The 17,521-nt window shown below is 36.0% G+C and overlaps 2 protein-coding genes across 2 annotated transcripts; both read right to left on the bottom strand.

The window, feature by feature from the left end:
- Window positions 1-309: 309 nt before the first annotated feature.
- Window positions 310-2,853, bottom strand: LOC127102050 (SPX domain-containing membrane protein At4g22990-like). The gene is made up of 7 exons (XM_051039466.1): window positions 2,492-2,853; window positions 2,039-2,349; window positions 1,678-1,853; window positions 1,340-1,530; window positions 866-1,091; window positions 556-651; window positions 310-465 (listed from the first exon to the last, which is right to left on the bottom strand). Exons 1-7 carry the CDS (start codon window positions 2,851-2,853, stop codon window positions 310-312), a joined length of 1,518 nt encoding a protein of 505 aa, XP_050895423.1.
- Window positions 2,854-3,164: 311 nt separating this feature from the next.
- Window positions 3,165-5,136, bottom strand: LOC127102051 (putative protein phosphatase 2C 76). Its single transcript, XM_051039468.1, has 6 exons — window positions 4,904-5,136; window positions 4,542-4,806; window positions 4,042-4,147; window positions 3,808-3,949; window positions 3,311-3,572; window positions 3,165-3,213 (listed from the first exon to the last, which is right to left on the bottom strand). The coding sequence occupies exons 1-6, from the start codon at window positions 4,974-4,976 to the stop codon at window positions 3,165-3,167; spliced, it is 897 nt and encodes a 298-aa protein (XP_050895425.1). The 5' UTR covers window positions 4,977-5,136.
- Between the last annotated feature and the right edge of the window lie 12,385 nt (window positions 5,137-17,521).

A 17,521-nucleotide genomic window follows, 5' to 3' on the forward strand; every position in this document is an offset into this window, starting at 1 on the left:
ATCAAATGTAAAATATCTTATAATTACATTTAATTTTAACACATTTACACCCTATTTTGTGTATGAAGGGTGTAAAATATCTCAATTTTTTTAAAAATATTTTATTTGAAATTTCATTAAACCAAATATTTTTATATATTCCTGGATATTCAATAAAAAACAAAAATAACCAAAACAAACATTTCTCTAATCTTTAGAATCTTGCACCAAGTCATACATCAACAAAAATTGTATTCATGTAAGAAAAAAATTCAACCACTTTGTTCATGTAACTTGTACCAATAAATCATTCATGGAACAAAAATATATCTATATATAAGTTTTTTTTAATCGCTTCTGTTTTGTCATTAAATCTTTCTTTTCCTGGTTCTCTTGCTCTTCAACCTTTTGCAAAAAGAATTGAGCCCAAAGTTGTCGGATGTGATCAATTGACTCTTTTTCATATGATGAGGTGTCTGTGAATATCTGCAAGTTCAAACATATAATAAATTAAACAACTACATGTTAAAACAATAATTTACATGTTTTTCATTAAATATATGTAATATAAAATACCTCATTGAATCTTTCAACAATACAAGCATCAATAATGTCAAACATATTTTTCATGACATAATATCCACATGCCCATCCGTTATCTTGTTGATGCCCCTGCATATAAACTCCTAGTTACATTAAAGCCACCAAAAACAACAACATCACAAACTTTTTTCCTTTTCACAAAATTTGTACCAACACTAACTTTCTTCACTCGACATAGAAACACATACAATTTTAGTTGGTTCAGAGCATGTACAACTATAATTTTATCACCATAAGTGCAATTCAGTAATAAATATACTACATGTTTATAATGATAACTTACAAATATATCACTTGCAATTATAAAATCGGAATTTTCTTTTTCAATTTCGGCAGTTACCAAAATAGAAAAGAAAATTACTAGTAAAATGTTACCTTCAAGTACTTCAGCAGAAACAAACATGAGAAGACCTGAACAGATGTACTGCAGCTCAGAGTATGGAATGATTACATGAAAGGCCGAGACTATGCCAATTAAAACCATGATTTCTGATGCCAACAGAATTTGCCTACAAATAGATCAATAGAAAGCTGTTATATCTTTAGCTTCTTAAGGATAATATTTCAATTTTCAACAAATTTAAGGTTCTAAATTGATCTTGCAAAAGAAATCTATATTGAAAATCATAATCACTTGGATCTTTATATTGCTTTGTCTATTGAAGTTCAAAATTTACTATCATGCATCTTACTACAAAATCTAGATAAGCTTCTAAGGGTGCAATCAAATGAGACATGAGTTTTTCTTATATGTTACCTGTCGTCAAACCAGTTGCTTACATAGCTTCCAACAATAATGTTTATAGGAAGAACTGTCAAACCAAGGCCAGCAAGAAAAATGGCAACTGTGCCAGTTGACCACTTAAAGTAGTATGTTGTGATGACACTAGATTCTGCTAGTAAAATCTCCATCACATATTTGAGCATGAAATATATCAATAATTGAACCTGAAGATGTTAAGTAAACTTGGTCAGGACCGTTTATCTTGAATTCAATTGGAACTTTGTGAATTGCAAGATCAAACAATTAGAACATAAATAACTTGCAAAACATCTAGTGGATTGATAGTATGACATTTAGAGTTGCTCACAAACCTTTACAGAAGGTGTAAGGAGTCTATATGCCGATCCAATTGAAGTGGCTGGCTGACGAGATTCCTCTGGAGCTTCCTCGCTATCATCATTATCCTGATCAGCATCTTCATCTACCTTATCTTCCGAAGTAATCAGCAATGGTTGCTGTAGCCCCTTTTCAAGTGCATCACTGTCTTCTACTAGTAAGGGAAAAAGTGTCATTTTCTATTACTTGTATGATGCTTTACAGAATGAAAATAGTGCAAGGATATATTGCAGTCATAGATGATTTTCTATAATGATTAACAATGAGATGGCATGATACAGATTAACTATCTTGCTAGATCACAATAGAAAAAGTAAAAGTCATCAGTAGAGGTACCAGCATTAGATTTCTGAGATTTATCTGTTTTACGGTCCTCTTCAAATTCACGAGAAGGTTCCACAAAAGAGATCCACAGCCATATTGAATAAATAAGCCAAGCAATAGTCATAACCCACCCTGGCAAAGTATCTTGATTAAATGTAACATTGTAAATCTTAAAATTCGTCTGCAGTAAGCCAGCTAATGCAGGACCACAGGCCATTCCAAGAGCGCTGGCACTAACAAAACCTGCCGATGCTTGTATGCGGATTTTCAAAGGCACACAATCACTGATGTAGCGTCGGTTTACGGCTCTGGCAGAACCAAATCTGCAGTTATAATACAAGTTTATAAACCAAATGAGGTCTTAATGTAATAATATTTATCTAAAGTGAAATGGTAAGATACAACATGAAAACCTATGCTCATCAAGTAATATTGAAAGCAAGTAAGAGGTAGAAGACTATTTACCCACAGCAAAGACGGCCAATTAGGAGAATCCATATTGAATTAAAATCGTACGCTAAGGCATACATGGTATTCCCGAGAAAAAGAATTATGCTACTGAATACAAGAGGTCTGAAGTATGATTTATTTGACCATGCACTGAAATATACAGAGGAAAACAGCTGAGCCACGGCCATTGCGCCGATCACAATACCACAGACCGTTGGTGCAGCCCCAAGGTGCATAGAGTAATCATCAGCTGTAGGGACAATGATATATGTATTGACCATATACAAAAATGTGTTAACCAAGTTTAGAATAAGAGACGTAAAATGGTATCTCTCATCAACATTTTCATCAGTAGGTGCAGGCAGCTCTTCTTCCATAACTGTTGAAATTTCATTATAAGAAATGTGTTAAATTTCAATACATAATTGTAAAGAAACCAGTCACCCTGAAATTTTAATTTTGTTAGCCCCACACGCATTAGTGTTTTGGTTTTGATGCCTGGACAAAGCACATGCCCTTTCCTACCTTTTTTACAATTTAATTTTAATACAAGACTGATAGTTGGTATTAACCAATCCACATTGTAGGAGTCTTGTAACTAACCCAGTTGAAATCTATGGTTCTTTAAATAGATCTAAATCCTTTGTAATCACAGTTAACAAAAATACAATACAGAAATCAAGAGAATTCAGTTGAGAATTCTCTCATCACATTCGTGAGAAAAGAATTCCAACAATCTTCAACATGAACCACATTGCACATGACATAAGGCATATACACTTGATAAGTTGATATAAGCTTGGAGTTTACGAAAATAATTTCAACTGAACCTACCTTTTAAATAACACATCACCAATAGCTCGTGTAATGGCCAGCTGACCATTTACGCGAGGCAAACCACCCCAATTTAGAACTTGACCACCAGCAGCTTCCACCCGAGTTCTTTCATCCTCTCTGTCTGGATGGTGATCCCTAGTCAATTCCTTCACTGCAAAATGATTGAGCCCATGGGAAGAAGCTAATCTATACTTTTCACGATCCCACACAGAAACAGAACCATCACGCTCTGTCTGCCTATATAGCTCTAATAAGGAGGCTACAGAAATATATATTAAAATTAACAATAATAGTCATGTTTTCTTTAAATAAAAAGTATGCCGGTCACCTTATCATAACCACACACAATATTATATTTATATTTTATGTCTAAAGTTTAGACAGAAGCAAGGAGAAACAATATAATCTTTATGCGATATCCTAATAAAGACATGATAAACTTATATCTTTAATAATGGAAGTTTGGTTATACTGTATTTCATAATCTTTCTCACCTTTAGCTTCCTTAGGAGACTGAAAATTTTCAGAGCACAAGAAAGCCTTAGAATCCCCAATATTGGCAACCAAAAACTTATCATCTGCAACCAATACAACTGTTGCTGTAGATCCTGAATGAATGTTATTTCTAGAGGCTTCCTTCATAGGTCAATTGAAAGATGTCAATAAAGAACACATACAAAACTGTATCAAACAGAGTTTTGTAAAAGTGAACAAAAATTCAATCTCACCTCAGAAAACCTTACATCAATATCATGGATTGCTCTCAACAATGCTTCCTTCAAAATTTCCAAGTGAAAAGAATCATCAAAATTAGCAGAAAATACATTCTGCAACCTGGAAAAGTAATTTTAGATGAGATACAGACACACAAATGCGAGAAACTAAATTAATGTAAAACTAAATGCTGTTTGAAATAGTTAGTACACTAATAAACCAACAAAACAACTCCAAATCCGAACCAAATATCAGCAAAATAGATATTCAAAAGTTATCCAAACAAAAATCACTTTGTAAATAACACATTTCTAACTGATACGCATTCCTTATAAATTCTTAAAAAGAAAGCACCAATATGCCACATTTACATTCACAGCTTACATAAGACCAACCATTCATGATAAACTATACTCGAGGTTTGATCAACAATACTAGAGATGCAAAAACACCTCTCTAGTGCTAGCTATTAATAAAATGTAGAACTATAGCTGCAATGCAATTGCAAAACCACCTTTCAGAATGCAGTTCATGCCATTGCCAACCTAAAATCTCTTTCCACCTATGCAATAAGTTTCCGTGATCATGGTCTCGCCTGTGAAGCAATTTTCCTGTGGAAGTCTTTGATACAACAGAATACATTGCATCAAGAAGAAAATAAGTATGCAGAACAAAATACTCCATCAAAAGTTTTGACGCCATCTCACTAGCTTCAGCACCGTTATGTCCATCGAAAACCGCCACAATTCCAACTACAACCTCCCTGATCCCCATCGTACCTGCTCCAGCAACAAACACATAGAATCAGAAATAAATCTTCCGAAGAAGCCTCTGGAACACGAAACAGAAAGGAAATTGGAATAGTGAATAGTTTACCGGGGAATGGAATGCGAACATCGAGTACACAGAGAGTGCGATCCTCTTGTGATTTTCTTCGACCCTGGAGCATCGAAGATTGACAACGCGTTGCAGTTCGAGGAGAAGAATCGTAATCGAAGAGTCTCCAGCGAGGGCATTTCGGGGATTGGAACACCGCCGGAGCACCGCCGTTTTTGTAAACCGTCAAGCACGTGGATGATTCACCGTCAGCGAATCAATTTTGATGAGTAGATGAATGAAAACAAACGAATAAATGAATAAAGTACCTTCCAAGCGAGTTCGAAACTGATGGAATTAACGATGAAACTAGAAGAAACCCAGCAAAGAAAAGTAAGAACAACAACGAATGAATCAACTTTAATATCCAAAGCAGCGTAAAAGAGAGTATAGAAAACGGTAAAGAAGAATGATGAAGCCGTTGTGGGTTGTGAAGATTTCCGAGCAATCACGTTCTTTGTTCCTTTTTCACTATTTCTTGCACTTCATCGATGATGAAAAATTTCTAAAATGTGAAATGAAAAGAAAATTTGGAACATGAGAAGTCATGGTTATATTTTAGGCGGTAATGATAAATTGTACTTAGGGATTCCTAAATTTACACCCTATTTTAATATAACGGGTTTAATATAAATTTAGTCATTTATATTGTTATAATTATACACCCTATTTTTAAATATAGGGTGTCTATTGTTATATTAATATTCCAAAATTTACACTCTATTTTAATATAACGGGTTTAATATAAATTTAGTCATTTATATTGTTATAATTATACACCCTATTTTTAAATATAGGGTGTCTATTGTTATATATTAATATTAAAATTTATTATTTTTTAAAGAAAATTTAAGATTAAACAAATAAGAATAATAAAAGTTATTGTTTAAGGCACGAATATTTTATTTTTATTTTTAAATTTACACCCTTTTTTTGAATATCAGGTGTAATATAGAGTTGATAATAAATAATACTTGAATTTACACCCGTTATTTAAAAATAGGGTGTCTATTGTTACGTACTAAAATTCAAAATAAGACTTTATTTACAAAACTGCCACCGCATTTGCTTTTTACACCCGTTTTTTGTAAAACGGGTGTAAATTTACAAATTATATTATTCTTTTTGTACTAGTGTCTAATTGCAAACTTTGTGGGAAAGACTTTTCACCCGAGTCTCGAGTAAAAACATAAGATAGGACGAGGTTGAGTAGTGCGGGTCCGCGAGATGTATTTCTCGTTGGGTCGGTACGAGAACCTTACTTAGAGTAGATTCTTGAGAGGATGTTGTCGCTCGGCAAGTAAGTTGCCGTAAGCTTCGATATTTTCTTTAGGATCCATGACTCTGAGAACCATTTGTAGAACCTTAGTTCTGTGTCCAACTAGGAAAGATGGTTGCGTAGTGTGGGTCTGCGAGATGAATTTCTCGTTGGATCGATGCGAGAACCTCACTTAGAGTAGATTCTTTAGATGGAGTTGATTCCCGGCAAGTAAGTTGCCGCAGGTAGCAAACAGTCTAATGGATCCATGACTCTAGGAACCTTTGTAACCCTAGATCATACCCGGTGAGAACCTGTTCTTGGAGAGCAATCTGATTCATCAGTACCTCAGACTTTTCAACCCGTGTATTAAAAAAACAAATATGCATGGCTTGCATTGCATTCATACACATTTCATTGCATCTGCATCTCATCATAACGCATGTCATTTTCCAGACAAAAATACAAAAAAAAACTCATCCATCCTTTGTCCGTGACAAAGCAAAGTGATTCTCAACACGCGTTTAGAACAAAGAACTATGTCTCAGGAGATGATGGACGAGCTAAGGAAAAGCCAAGAAGCACTGAAGGAGGAACTTAATCTTTTGAAGAGCCAAATGAGATGGGTCTTGGAAACCCTGCAAGTCTTGTTGAGAAAAGAGGGTCATCCAATATACACTGTTGCAACAAAGAGAGCTACTACTCCACATCCATCTGGTGTTACCCCAAGTCAAGGGAAATTCTATATGGCAACTCCTCGTCTACCGGCATATGGCCCTTCCTCAAGACGTCATCATCAACATCCTCTGGTTATTCCTCCTCAAAATCACCGAAGTCAGGTTTAGAACAAAAATCAGAATCAGAACAAGAGGAACAAGAATCACAATGACCCAATTCCGGTGCCATATAGCAAGCTCTACCCACAACTGATCCAGAATGCTTTGGTGACCCCTCGAGCTCTCACACTTGTGTCACCATACCTGCCATGGTACAATCCAAATGCAACATGTGAATTCCATAAAGGAGCAGTGGGACATGACCTAAATTCTTGCTTAGCACTGAAAGCCTTGGTACGAGAGCTGATTAACAAAAAGAGCTTAGTCTTTGAAGACGATCACCCGAAGATCAAGTGCCAATACCATATTGGAACAATGAGGCACTCCATCGAGGAATGCAAGAGTTTTAAGCTTAAGCTGCAAAGATTGATTGACATAAGGTCACCAACACTCAAGGAGGAAGGCTCAGGTACATATATCTTGATTTCTGGGCCAGGTAATGAGAAAGGGAAAGGACCCTTGAAACCCCTCAAGGTTTTGTTCCACAAGGAAGATGTCAGGGATGTGGCTAATGAGCTATCATTGTTTCCTGGTAAGAGCATTGAGATACCGCCTTGGATTTCCAATGTCACGACCCATACCAATGAAAGGAAAGGAGAAGTGAGTAATGGATCCGAGAGGGTTGCGTTCAACGATGAGATTGAAGGAAAAGAATTTGAAGATCATAATGCCAATGTCAAAAAGCTTGTTGATCCCAACCTTCAAGTTTGAAGAAGTCAATTCCCTAAAGCTGGCAATCATTTGGCTGTTTCAGCATTTCTTTTGTAGTTTCCTTGCTTGTTGATTGTTAATTGCTTTTAAGCATTGTTGTTTTCTTTGAATTGGTAAGATTAATGAAGTGTTTATGCATATTTTGAATTAATCCATTTGTATTCACTCGTTTTTCATTAAAAAACAAAAATACTCCTCTCATTCACTTTTGTTTATCAAACCGTTGTGTTAACAAAGATTGGAAGGAGGATGATGAAAACGAAACACCTGAAATTGCTGTGGTATGCTTTTGAGTAAAACCTTGTCGATGATGTAAGGCATTGTTTCAAATCCCCAAACACTGAAGAGATAAGGAGTTAATCCCTAGTCAAACACTTTGAGCCTAGAAGTTGGAGTTTATTTCGGATCTAAAACCCTTAATCTTAACCTGGGGCAGGGTAGTTATGTTCAGATAGTTTGATCGTGCATTCGATCTTTCAAAAAAAAAATCATCCATATGAACACCCTCCAATTAGGTTCAACCACATGTCATCCTTCGCGCACATTTTGGAGTGTCGAAGAAGTTGAGAAAAGATAAAATTAGTGTTGGTTGATCCTCATCCACCAATAATGTGGCAGTCACACCTTTAAAAAATAAAAAAGGCCCGCTAAGTCAAATACCACAAAATGACTTAGGCAAAGTCAGGGCATCCCGATGGACCGAAAGCTTCAAAGAAGCGGTCCAGGAAAAATCAGGGATAAGGAAAATCAATCAAAAGAGGTCATTAAATCCTCAACAAAAACAAAATAAGGTGACTGCCATTTCAAGAAAATCCCATCTTGAATCCTCATTTTTCACTTTCGCACCTTCGAAGTCGAATGCGTGTATTGAATTTACTGAACATAGGAACTAGAGATCATCAAGAAGAAGGGGTGGGTAAAAATAAATTTTGAGCCTTATATCCTTTTGTTTCAAAAAACCGTGAACCCGACCACATTACAACCCTCAAAAGACCTAATTGAGGCAGGGTTTATTTTGAAAGCATACTATAACAAGGTTGTGTTAACTTGACTCCAAACGATTTTTGTTAATCATTTGATCGCACCAACTTTCATACTGTGAATGACTTGATCACCTTTGTGTTCTTATCAATGACGCGTTCACTGTATTCCACCCATTCATATCGATAAACTTTGATTTCAAATTTTTGCATAAGCATTGAATTAAAATTACCATTTTTTTTGAATGCACAATCTTATTTGCGAGTCAACACTTAGCGTCAAAGAAATTCCAACAATATGCAGTTGAGGAAATTGATAAAGTGAAAGAAGTCCAAACAGGGGAAATCACTTTGAGCATCAGTTAATTCGAGCTAATCACCCTAAGGGTCATCTCGCCAAGAGTAATTTGCTTCAAGACTTAGACCGGGGCAAGCCACCTCAGAGCTCAATGAGTCTAACTATCCAAAGGACAGTCAATCAAGAGTCTACCATTTCAACATTTGGTTAGTCAAGTTCGGACCATTGCAAGTTTCAAACACCTGGGGCAAGCCATCTCGAGGTAGTCTTGTAAGACCCCAATTTTGTCCCTAAGATCCCTCATGGCATCATATCATACCATATCATTGCCTCAAGGATCTTTGTACACCTTTGCTTCCCTCCTAGTGGGTGGGTTATCTTGTGAGTGTGGTTCTTGATCACCAAGTTATGATCAAATCATTCTCAAAAAATTTTGAACTTCAAAGTGAGATAACTTCCAAACCATTTGGCCAAATTGAGTGAGGTTTTTTGCTACAAGTCATATTTGATGTGCTCTATCCAAATCCTTCATCACATTTCACCAAAAATCATCCAATCAAAATGGCCTTTTTCAAGTGCATTGAATTAAAAATGAGGGAGGTGAAAAATGAACTTTCAAATTAACCATTGTCCACATATTTTACCAATTGCAAATGATTAAAAATCACATTTGGAGATGGTTTAGGCCCATTTTTCGCACTGTAGTGCCATGCACATGCAACTTAAGTGAATTTCACTAATTAGCCAAAACACTTCATTTGAGCTAAATGCAATTACCACTTCCTTAACCAAACTTAAGCTTCATTAATCAGGGTATATATTTCACATTTCAGACAGAAAAAGCCCTAGCCACTATTCACCAGACCAGATCTAAAATTCATTTTCTCTCAAACTCTCATTTCCTTACTTGAACTTTTTTTTCTGAAAATCTCAAAAGAGCTCGAGCCTTTGTTGATTGTGCCATCACCTACCATCATCTTGGAAGCATTTGCAAGCTTTGTTTCACAACTGTAAAGCATCAAAGCACCACTGTTCCACTGAGCTTCTCACATGGCAGTTCGAATTTGGAGCTGAATCGTGCCAGCTGAGCTTCAAGTCCTGTTTCCATTCATCAAAACAAACCTCATTGTGCATCTGTTTCAGCTTTCCACGGCCAGAAAACCATCATTTCATCACTACTCTTCAAAACAAGTAAACTTTCGAACCTCTTTATTTTCAAAATCATGATGTGCTTTGGATAGATCTCGCCTTGCTGGTTTTACTGAACTTTAAATCGTGGAAAATGGTTGAGTATTAAGAAAGTTATGTTGACATGAAGTTTCATATGTGGATGATATTTTGCTCGATTCTTTCATTTCAGCATGATTTAGTGTTAATGATTGTTGGTTTGTTGATGTACATGATGAGATGAACGCATTGGTATGTCGCTTTTTGATTTTTATTGCCAAATGTTCTTGCTGGGATTTTCAAATGATGAACACGATGAACAGTACACTAAACCATAATTGCTTAAACCCAGAATCGCGTTTGGCTGCTGAGCTTTTTGTTTTGCATGTGTTTTCCACTGTTTCATTGCCATGCACGAATCAGCACGCGACACCTCCTTAAGTGAAACGCATCGTTTCACTTAAGGGACCAAGTATTTACAAGTTTTCCATTTCCGGTTTTAATTTTAATTAAATCATTTTCATTTTCAATATTTATTTCATTTTGTATGCCAATCTTAGAAAATTCATAAGTTCTTCAATATTTGTCCAAATTTGATGGGATTTTTTGTGAAATGCTCCTCATGACCTCTAATTTATTATGATGATTTTTCCAGATTTTTTGCACGTGTGGATTTTAAAATGTGCTAGGGTTTGTTCATGTGTATCCATTTTGTGTATGCCATGCCATTTTGCTTGTGAAATGATGATACTTAATCCAATGAGGCTGAAATTTTTTGTGCTTAAACTAGACATGTTCATGGTGATTTTGGTGTATAGTTTGTGAATTTATCATTTCTGGTTGATGAGATATGATTTTTTGAATAGAGGTGTGACAATTTGTGTCACACCATTCATGTCCAACTTCATGATTTTTGTTACCATGCTTATTGAACTCAAAATGGTCTAGATTTTTGCATGAATATACTTATGGATGTTGAGAATACATGTGAATTTTTATGGAATTATTGATGGCATTTCTTATTTGATTGGGATTTTCTCCCCTGTTTGACCAAATTGTTGACCCCTTGTGATACATGTTTGTATTTGGTTTGTAAAATACTAATGCTTAATTGGATGGATGTGAAATTTGGCATGAGTAATGTAGACATCTTGAAGTTTGTCATGGTTTTAGTCCCATTCATTTATCATGTGTTGTCACTATTTTATGATTTATTGAAGTTGGTGCATGTTGTGATGCTTTGTATGAGTTTGCTTGAACTTGCTTTGACTTTCTGATTTTCATTGACCTACTTCCCTTGATCCAAATGAGCTGAAATTTGGTATGCTTATCATGTTATGGATGATGTTTGATCATGAATTATTTGAGGATTTATTAAAATGTTTGTGACTGGATTTGAGTGAAGTCTTTCTGTTGACTTCTTTGAGGTTCTATATGTCATGCTTTGACCTAATTTGTTTGTTAAATGATAATGATGAATGATATGAATGTGAAACCACTTGGGTTTGTTCCTTAATTGTTTGAAATTGATTTTGATTAGCTTTCACTTGCTGTTTTGGATTTCTTATCTCTTTTTGACCCTAGGCTTGTCCTAGTGGTCTTGTTTCTCATGTTTAAGTTTGCTTTTCAGGTTAAGAAGCAAATGCCTTAAGGAGACTTATGCAAGTTGATTAAGTTTGATTGATTATCATGAACTAACTTGTTTGTTTTGTAGGATTCTTAGCTCATATGCTTTGAGCTTTGTGCATTGCACATTTGACTGATTGTGTTGATCCTTATCTTATATTGGTTTTGAATTTGAGTTGTATACTGATTTTATTTGATTGATTTCAGGTACCTTTAGTTGCTAATAGTTCTTTGAGAACTTGCATTGCTTTGCTTGATAGCATTTGCATTGAGGTAGAATCCTTTTTCTTCATGTAGTCTGGAAGACCTGGCCTGTTACTTGGCCAGGCAACTGTCTGAAGTCCTCCTTAAGAGGCAATGTTTGTGCTTGTTTATTTTTGTCCCAAGCAGGAAAAGTCCTTTGAATAAGGCAATTGGTAGACAAAAGAGATATGTAACCTATCTCCTACTATTCTGTGTATCACTCACCTTGCTCACACTACTTGTGTTGATGCATAGTGAGTAAAAACCCAAGATCTATCGAGTCTAACTTGTGGAGAGAGTTCCATCTTTCTGAACTCCCACACTTTCTGATATTCAAAGCTCTCCCTGACCAGGGATAAGAGCATGAGGCACACCCCTCATATCCTTTCATCTGCTTCACCTTGGCTCTCAATGTCAAGGTTAAGAGCACCATTAACCCTATTCCAGTTGGCTTCAGTGCCCACCCTTTGTATGAGCCTCATTGTTTGGTTATAGAGTGTGCTGAATGACTTCATTTGATTGATTACTTATTTCATATGCCCATGTCTGCTTGCATGCTTTGTGCATTTATCATCATTAATTGCTCATTAGTGCATGATCATTTCATTTGTCTTTGTGACATATCTTTGTTGTTTGCGCATTGAGGACAATTGTAAGACCATTCATTGGCCATTGTTCTTATGATATGGAAGTGAGTATAAGACCATTTCATTGGCCACTCATCTTCTCTTTGCTTGATGTATTTGTTTGATTTATGTGAGGATGCAATTGTAAGTCCATGTAATTTGGCATTTGTTTTTCCCATGATCATATGTTGGAGGTTAGAGTAAGCCCAGATAGATTGGCATCTGACATCCAAGTGTTTGCTTTGTTATTGTTGGAGATTGGTATAAGCCCAGATAGATTGGCATCCGGTATCCACTTTTTATTTCTTTGTTGAGGAGATTAGTATAAGTCCACAGAGTGGCCTCTGATATCCAGTTTTGTTTTAGGAGATTGGTATAAGTCCAGTGATTGGCATCCGGTATCCGCTTTTGTTGATTTTCCTCTTTTGCTTTGCTTGTTTGTTATTGCTCATTGTCTATTCCAAAGGACACACTTGAATCATCTTCTATATGATTTCAAGAGGTGAACCTTCTAGGAAGTTTTACACTCCATCTTCATCCATTCATCCATTTTGTCCTAAACCTTTTCATACGTTGCTTTTAAAACTTGAGATAAATATTGTGCAAACATCTTCATGTTTTTTAAATTAAAAACCTGGACCCCAAGTCCTTGAATTTTTCAAACTCCATTTCATAGTACTTCTTTTGAATCAATCTTAATCATACTTTGACCCTCCTTTTGTGAATAATCATAATCAATTAACTTCACCCATTCAATTGTTTTGTGGCTTTGTCCATTCTTGTTAAGATTTCATACATTAGCCATAGGTTTGATTTATCCTAGTTGGTTGATGTTAATCTCGCCTATTTGTCCTTAGTTGATTGAATTGTAAGTCTTCCTTGCTTATTATAGGGTTAACCCCTCACTAGCAAGTTGAAGCTGTTCTCACATGGTGGACTTGTTGTTTGTATAAGGTTGAGTTTTCTCCCGTGGATAACGTAAGACCTTAGGGCTTGTGTTTAAAATTGAATCCACTAACTTTTGGAAATCTTTTAGCCGAACTACGGCGTTTTGATCCTTACCTTTGATGGAAGGTACGTAGGCAACGGGTTCATCCGTTCGAACACAAAAATAATTAAATTGTATATTCTTTTCTCATCATCTCAATCATGTTTGCACAATAAATATTTCATAACAAATAACAATTTAGTACAACAAGTGTGAAAAGGGCTCCCTAGGAGTACCTAGGACGTAGTGGGTGCCTAACACCTTCCCATTGCGTAATTTACCCCTTACCCAGACTCTCTGATCTTTTCATTAGTTTTCTACGCGTAAAACTTCTTAGGCTTTTGTTCGCTTTTTAGCCAGTCCTTTGGATAAATAAAAGTGCGGTGGCGACTCGATTTCTTTGTATGCTTTGCTTATGGTTTAATCAATAAATCATATAGCGACGAATACACCGCTACAAGTCTCATGGAAAGTTGTTCCCAAACTCACTTTCAAGGTGAACATTTTCAAAGACCCAACAAACTGGGGCAAGATGAGCCACAGAGGGGCAGACCCCCTTCATACTTTCAAACTGCTCAAGTAAATTATGTCATACGTTAACAACTATTGAGCTTAAGATGAGTGCCCGGAAATTATGCTAGCACGATTCGTTAATCCTCCAAAAAAGGATCCCATTGGTTCTGTTGTGGTGTCAAGCTTGATAGAATTCTCCTTTGATAACATCTATCATAAAATATTTGGTTGAGTTCTCGGTGTTGAGGAATCATGATCTCCATAAAAAGCGTCTACAACTTCCAGTCCACTCAAGTGTTAACATTCTCATAATCATGATCATTCATATATCATGCATAAAAGAATTCAACCCAATGCATGGCCGAAATGTACTTCGTGCTCATTTTGCATTGACCCAGGTCTTGTTGTTGATCCTATATCCTTTGACCTCTAATTCCAGTTTGTCTTTGGTGCCCTTAAACCATCATCCGGTTTTTGCAGTCATTTTCAAGTCCAACCCAGTTGGCACCTATTAGAAAATTTTCCATTTTTTTGGGCTCATTTCCTTTTTGGATTATCCGATGAATTTCCGGATTACTCCTTGGTTTATTGATGTATTTCCACAACTTGTCTGATGTATTTCCAGATGTTTCCCCATCTATCTGAGGTGTTCTCTGATGTGTCTGTATTCTGATGTATTTCCAGAATTTCTTTGATGTATTACCAGATGTGTCTGTATTCTGCTATATCTCCAGAATATCAGTTGTAATTTTGATGCATTTCCAGAATTCGTTCCTTTCCGATGAATTCCCGAACATGTCATTTTTGTTCTGACTCATTTCCAAAACCCTTATGCCATTCCCTGGAATTATTTCAAGACTCATTAGTGTCTCCTAAAATCCAGTTGTTACTAGGCATTATTCCAGGCTCAGTGGTCACTAGAACTCATTTTAAACCCAATTTTTGTTGGCATCACTGTCACTTCATTTGTAAATACAATCGTGATTGGTATCTGGAGTTTGGTCGTTGCCAACATCATTTAAAGTCCAATTGTTGTTGGCAAAATCTTTTGCAAGCTGGTTGTAATCCATTGCTTTCGGTCAAAGTCCAATTGTTGTTGGCACAAATCTGTTAAAAAGCTGGTTGTGATCCATTGCTTACAGTCAAAAGTCCAATTGTTGTTGGCAAAATCCGTTAAAAGTTGGTTGTAGTCCATTACTTACGGTTAAAAGTCCAATTGTTGTTGGCACGTACAGAGAGTTTAATTACCCTGTCTTTCCTGATGGTTCCGTGAAAGTCATGTATGACTTATCATCTTGAGGAATTTCCAGAAGCTTGGAGGTTTTTCGTGTTAGAAAACTCCAATGATGTTCCTTTGTATGTTTTCCAATATTCTCAGGTCATGTATGAACCTATTGATAAAACTCCTTTTGATTTTTCCCAAGTGTTGTCAGGTCATGTATGAACCTGTTATTGAAAATTCTTTGAATGTTCCTGTTTCGTCAGGTCATGTATGAACCTGCTGTTGAAAATTCTTTGAATAGTCAAGTGTCGTCAGGTCATGTATGAACCTGCTGTTGAAAATTCTTTGAATAGTCAAGTGTTGTCAGGTCATGTATGAACCTGTTATTGAAAATTCTTTGAATGTTCTTGTTTCGTCAGGTCATGTATGAACCTGCTGTTGAAAATTCTTTGAATAGTCAAGTGTTGTCAGGTCACGTATGAACTTGTTATTGAAAATTCTTTGAATGTTCCTGTTTCGTCAGGTCATGTATGAACCTGCTGTTGAAAATTCTTTGAATAGTCAAGTGTTGTCAGGTCATGTATGAACCTGTTGTTGAAAATTTTTTGAATGTTCCTGTTTTATCAGGTCATGTATGAACCTGTTGTTGAAAATTCTTTGGATGTTCCAGCATTGTTAGGTCATGTATGAACCCGTTGTTGTTGAGCTTTTATTCCAATATTCCCAGGTCATGTCGGAACCTGTTTTTTGGAGAATCTTTCCAATGTTGTCAAGTCATGTATGAACTTGTTCTGGAAATTTTCTCAAAATGTTCAAGTTTGTTATCAGGTCATGTATGAACCTGTTGATATACTCTTTTGGAATTTTTCTGAGTTTGTTAGGTCATGTCTGAACCTGCTGTCAGAACTTCTTGATATTCTCTAGGATTGTCAGGTCATGTATGAACTCGTTGTTGTTGAGCCTTTATTCTAGTTTTACCAGGTCATGTATGGACCTGTTGTTGAACTTTTTATTCCAATATTGTCAAGTCATGTATGAACTTGTTATGGAAATTTTCTCAAAGTATTCAAGTTTGTCATCAGGTCATGTATGAACCTGTTGATATACTCTTTTGAATTTTTCTGAGTTTGTTAGGTCATGTCTGAACCTACTGTCAGAAATTCTTGATATTCCCCAACATTGTCAGGTCATGTATGAACCTGTTGTTGAGCTTTCATTCCAGTATTACTAGGTCATGTATGAACCTGTTTTGAAGAATCTTTCTCTATGTTTATTTCAGCATTGTCAGGTCATGTATGAACCTATTTTGAAGAATTTTTTCCAATATTGTCAGGTCATGTATGAACCTGTTGCTGAACCTTTTGTTCCAATGTTATCAGGTCATGTATGAACCTGTTGTAGAAAGTTTTCTTATTCGGGTTTAGTAAGTCATGTGTGAACTTACTACCGAAATCTCTTGTATTCTAAGTATCGTTTATCAAATTTCACTTTGAGTACTCCCCAGTGTGTATCTGATTCTCCAGCAAGATTTGTTTTCCCCAGCAAAGTTATTTTTTACCATTTGTCTGTCTCCCTGTGGGTCATCAGCATTCCCCACAGATTGGTCCTCCTAGTAGCATCTCCTGTTAAGGGTTCACTATATCCATAGCAGATAAAAATTACAAAAAAATAGAATCATGCATCCATGCATATCATTCATCTCATATCATATCCTATCATTTTGCATTTCAGGATCAAAATTCAGGTCTTCTTAGTATTTAAATATCTCCGACTATGATCATATGAAGAGTGTCCTGCTTCATATTCTCTAGTTGAAGATACTTAAATAGGGGCAACTGTCATACCCCGATTTTGACCCTGAATCGCCAATTCAATACATTCATCATAGCTATTGCATGTCCACATAGCATACCATGCATTCCATACCGCATAGTGCCTAAAATATCAGTCGAATTAATTTTGTGGAATTACAGACAAACCGGTTGAATTAATCAACGGATGTGCGTCAAACCAGTGAACAAAAAATTTTAAAATCAAGCTTGCAAACACCATTTTTATTAATCTACGTTCCGCGTAGTTTAATCTGGTATGCTCGATTTATTTTTTCAGCTATTTTTTCGGCCACTTTCTGATCAGCTCAAGCCTGTTTA

Source organism: Lathyrus oleraceus, chromosome 7 (genome assembly GCF_024323335.1).
Source record: "Lathyrus oleraceus cultivar Zhongwan6 chromosome 7, CAAS_Psat_ZW6_1.0, whole genome shotgun sequence".
Classification (NCBI taxonomy): domain Eukaryota; kingdom Viridiplantae; phylum Streptophyta; class Magnoliopsida; order Fabales; family Fabaceae; genus Lathyrus; species Lathyrus oleraceus.

Excerpts from the sequence above, each read along its gene's own strand:
- LOC127102050 (XM_051039466.1), bottom strand. The coding sequence starts at position 2,853 with ATGGAAGAAGAGCTGCCTGCACCTACTGATGAAAATGTTGATGAGAGA. Across the intron at positions 1,531-1,677 it reads TCCTTACACCTTCTGTAAAG|GTTCAATTATTGATATATTT; the intron begins GTTTGTGAGCAA and ends TAACATCTTCAG. Across the intron at positions 466-555 it reads TTGTTGAAAGATTCAATGAG|ATATTCACAGACACCTCATC; the intron begins GTATTTTATATT and ends TTGAACTTGCAG.
- LOC127102051 (XM_051039468.1), bottom strand. The coding sequence starts at position 4,976 with ATGCTCCAGGGTCGAAGAAAATCACAAGAGGATCGCACTCTCTGTGTA. Across the intron at positions 3,950-4,041 it reads TTGATGTAAGGTTTTCTGAG|GAAGCCTCTAGAAATAACAT; the intron begins GTGAGATTGAAT and ends TGACCTATGAAG. Across the intron at positions 3,214-3,310 it reads GGTGATGTGTTATTTAAAAG|ATTGTTGGAATTCTTTTCTC; the intron begins GTAGGTTCAGTT and ends TTCATGTTGAAG.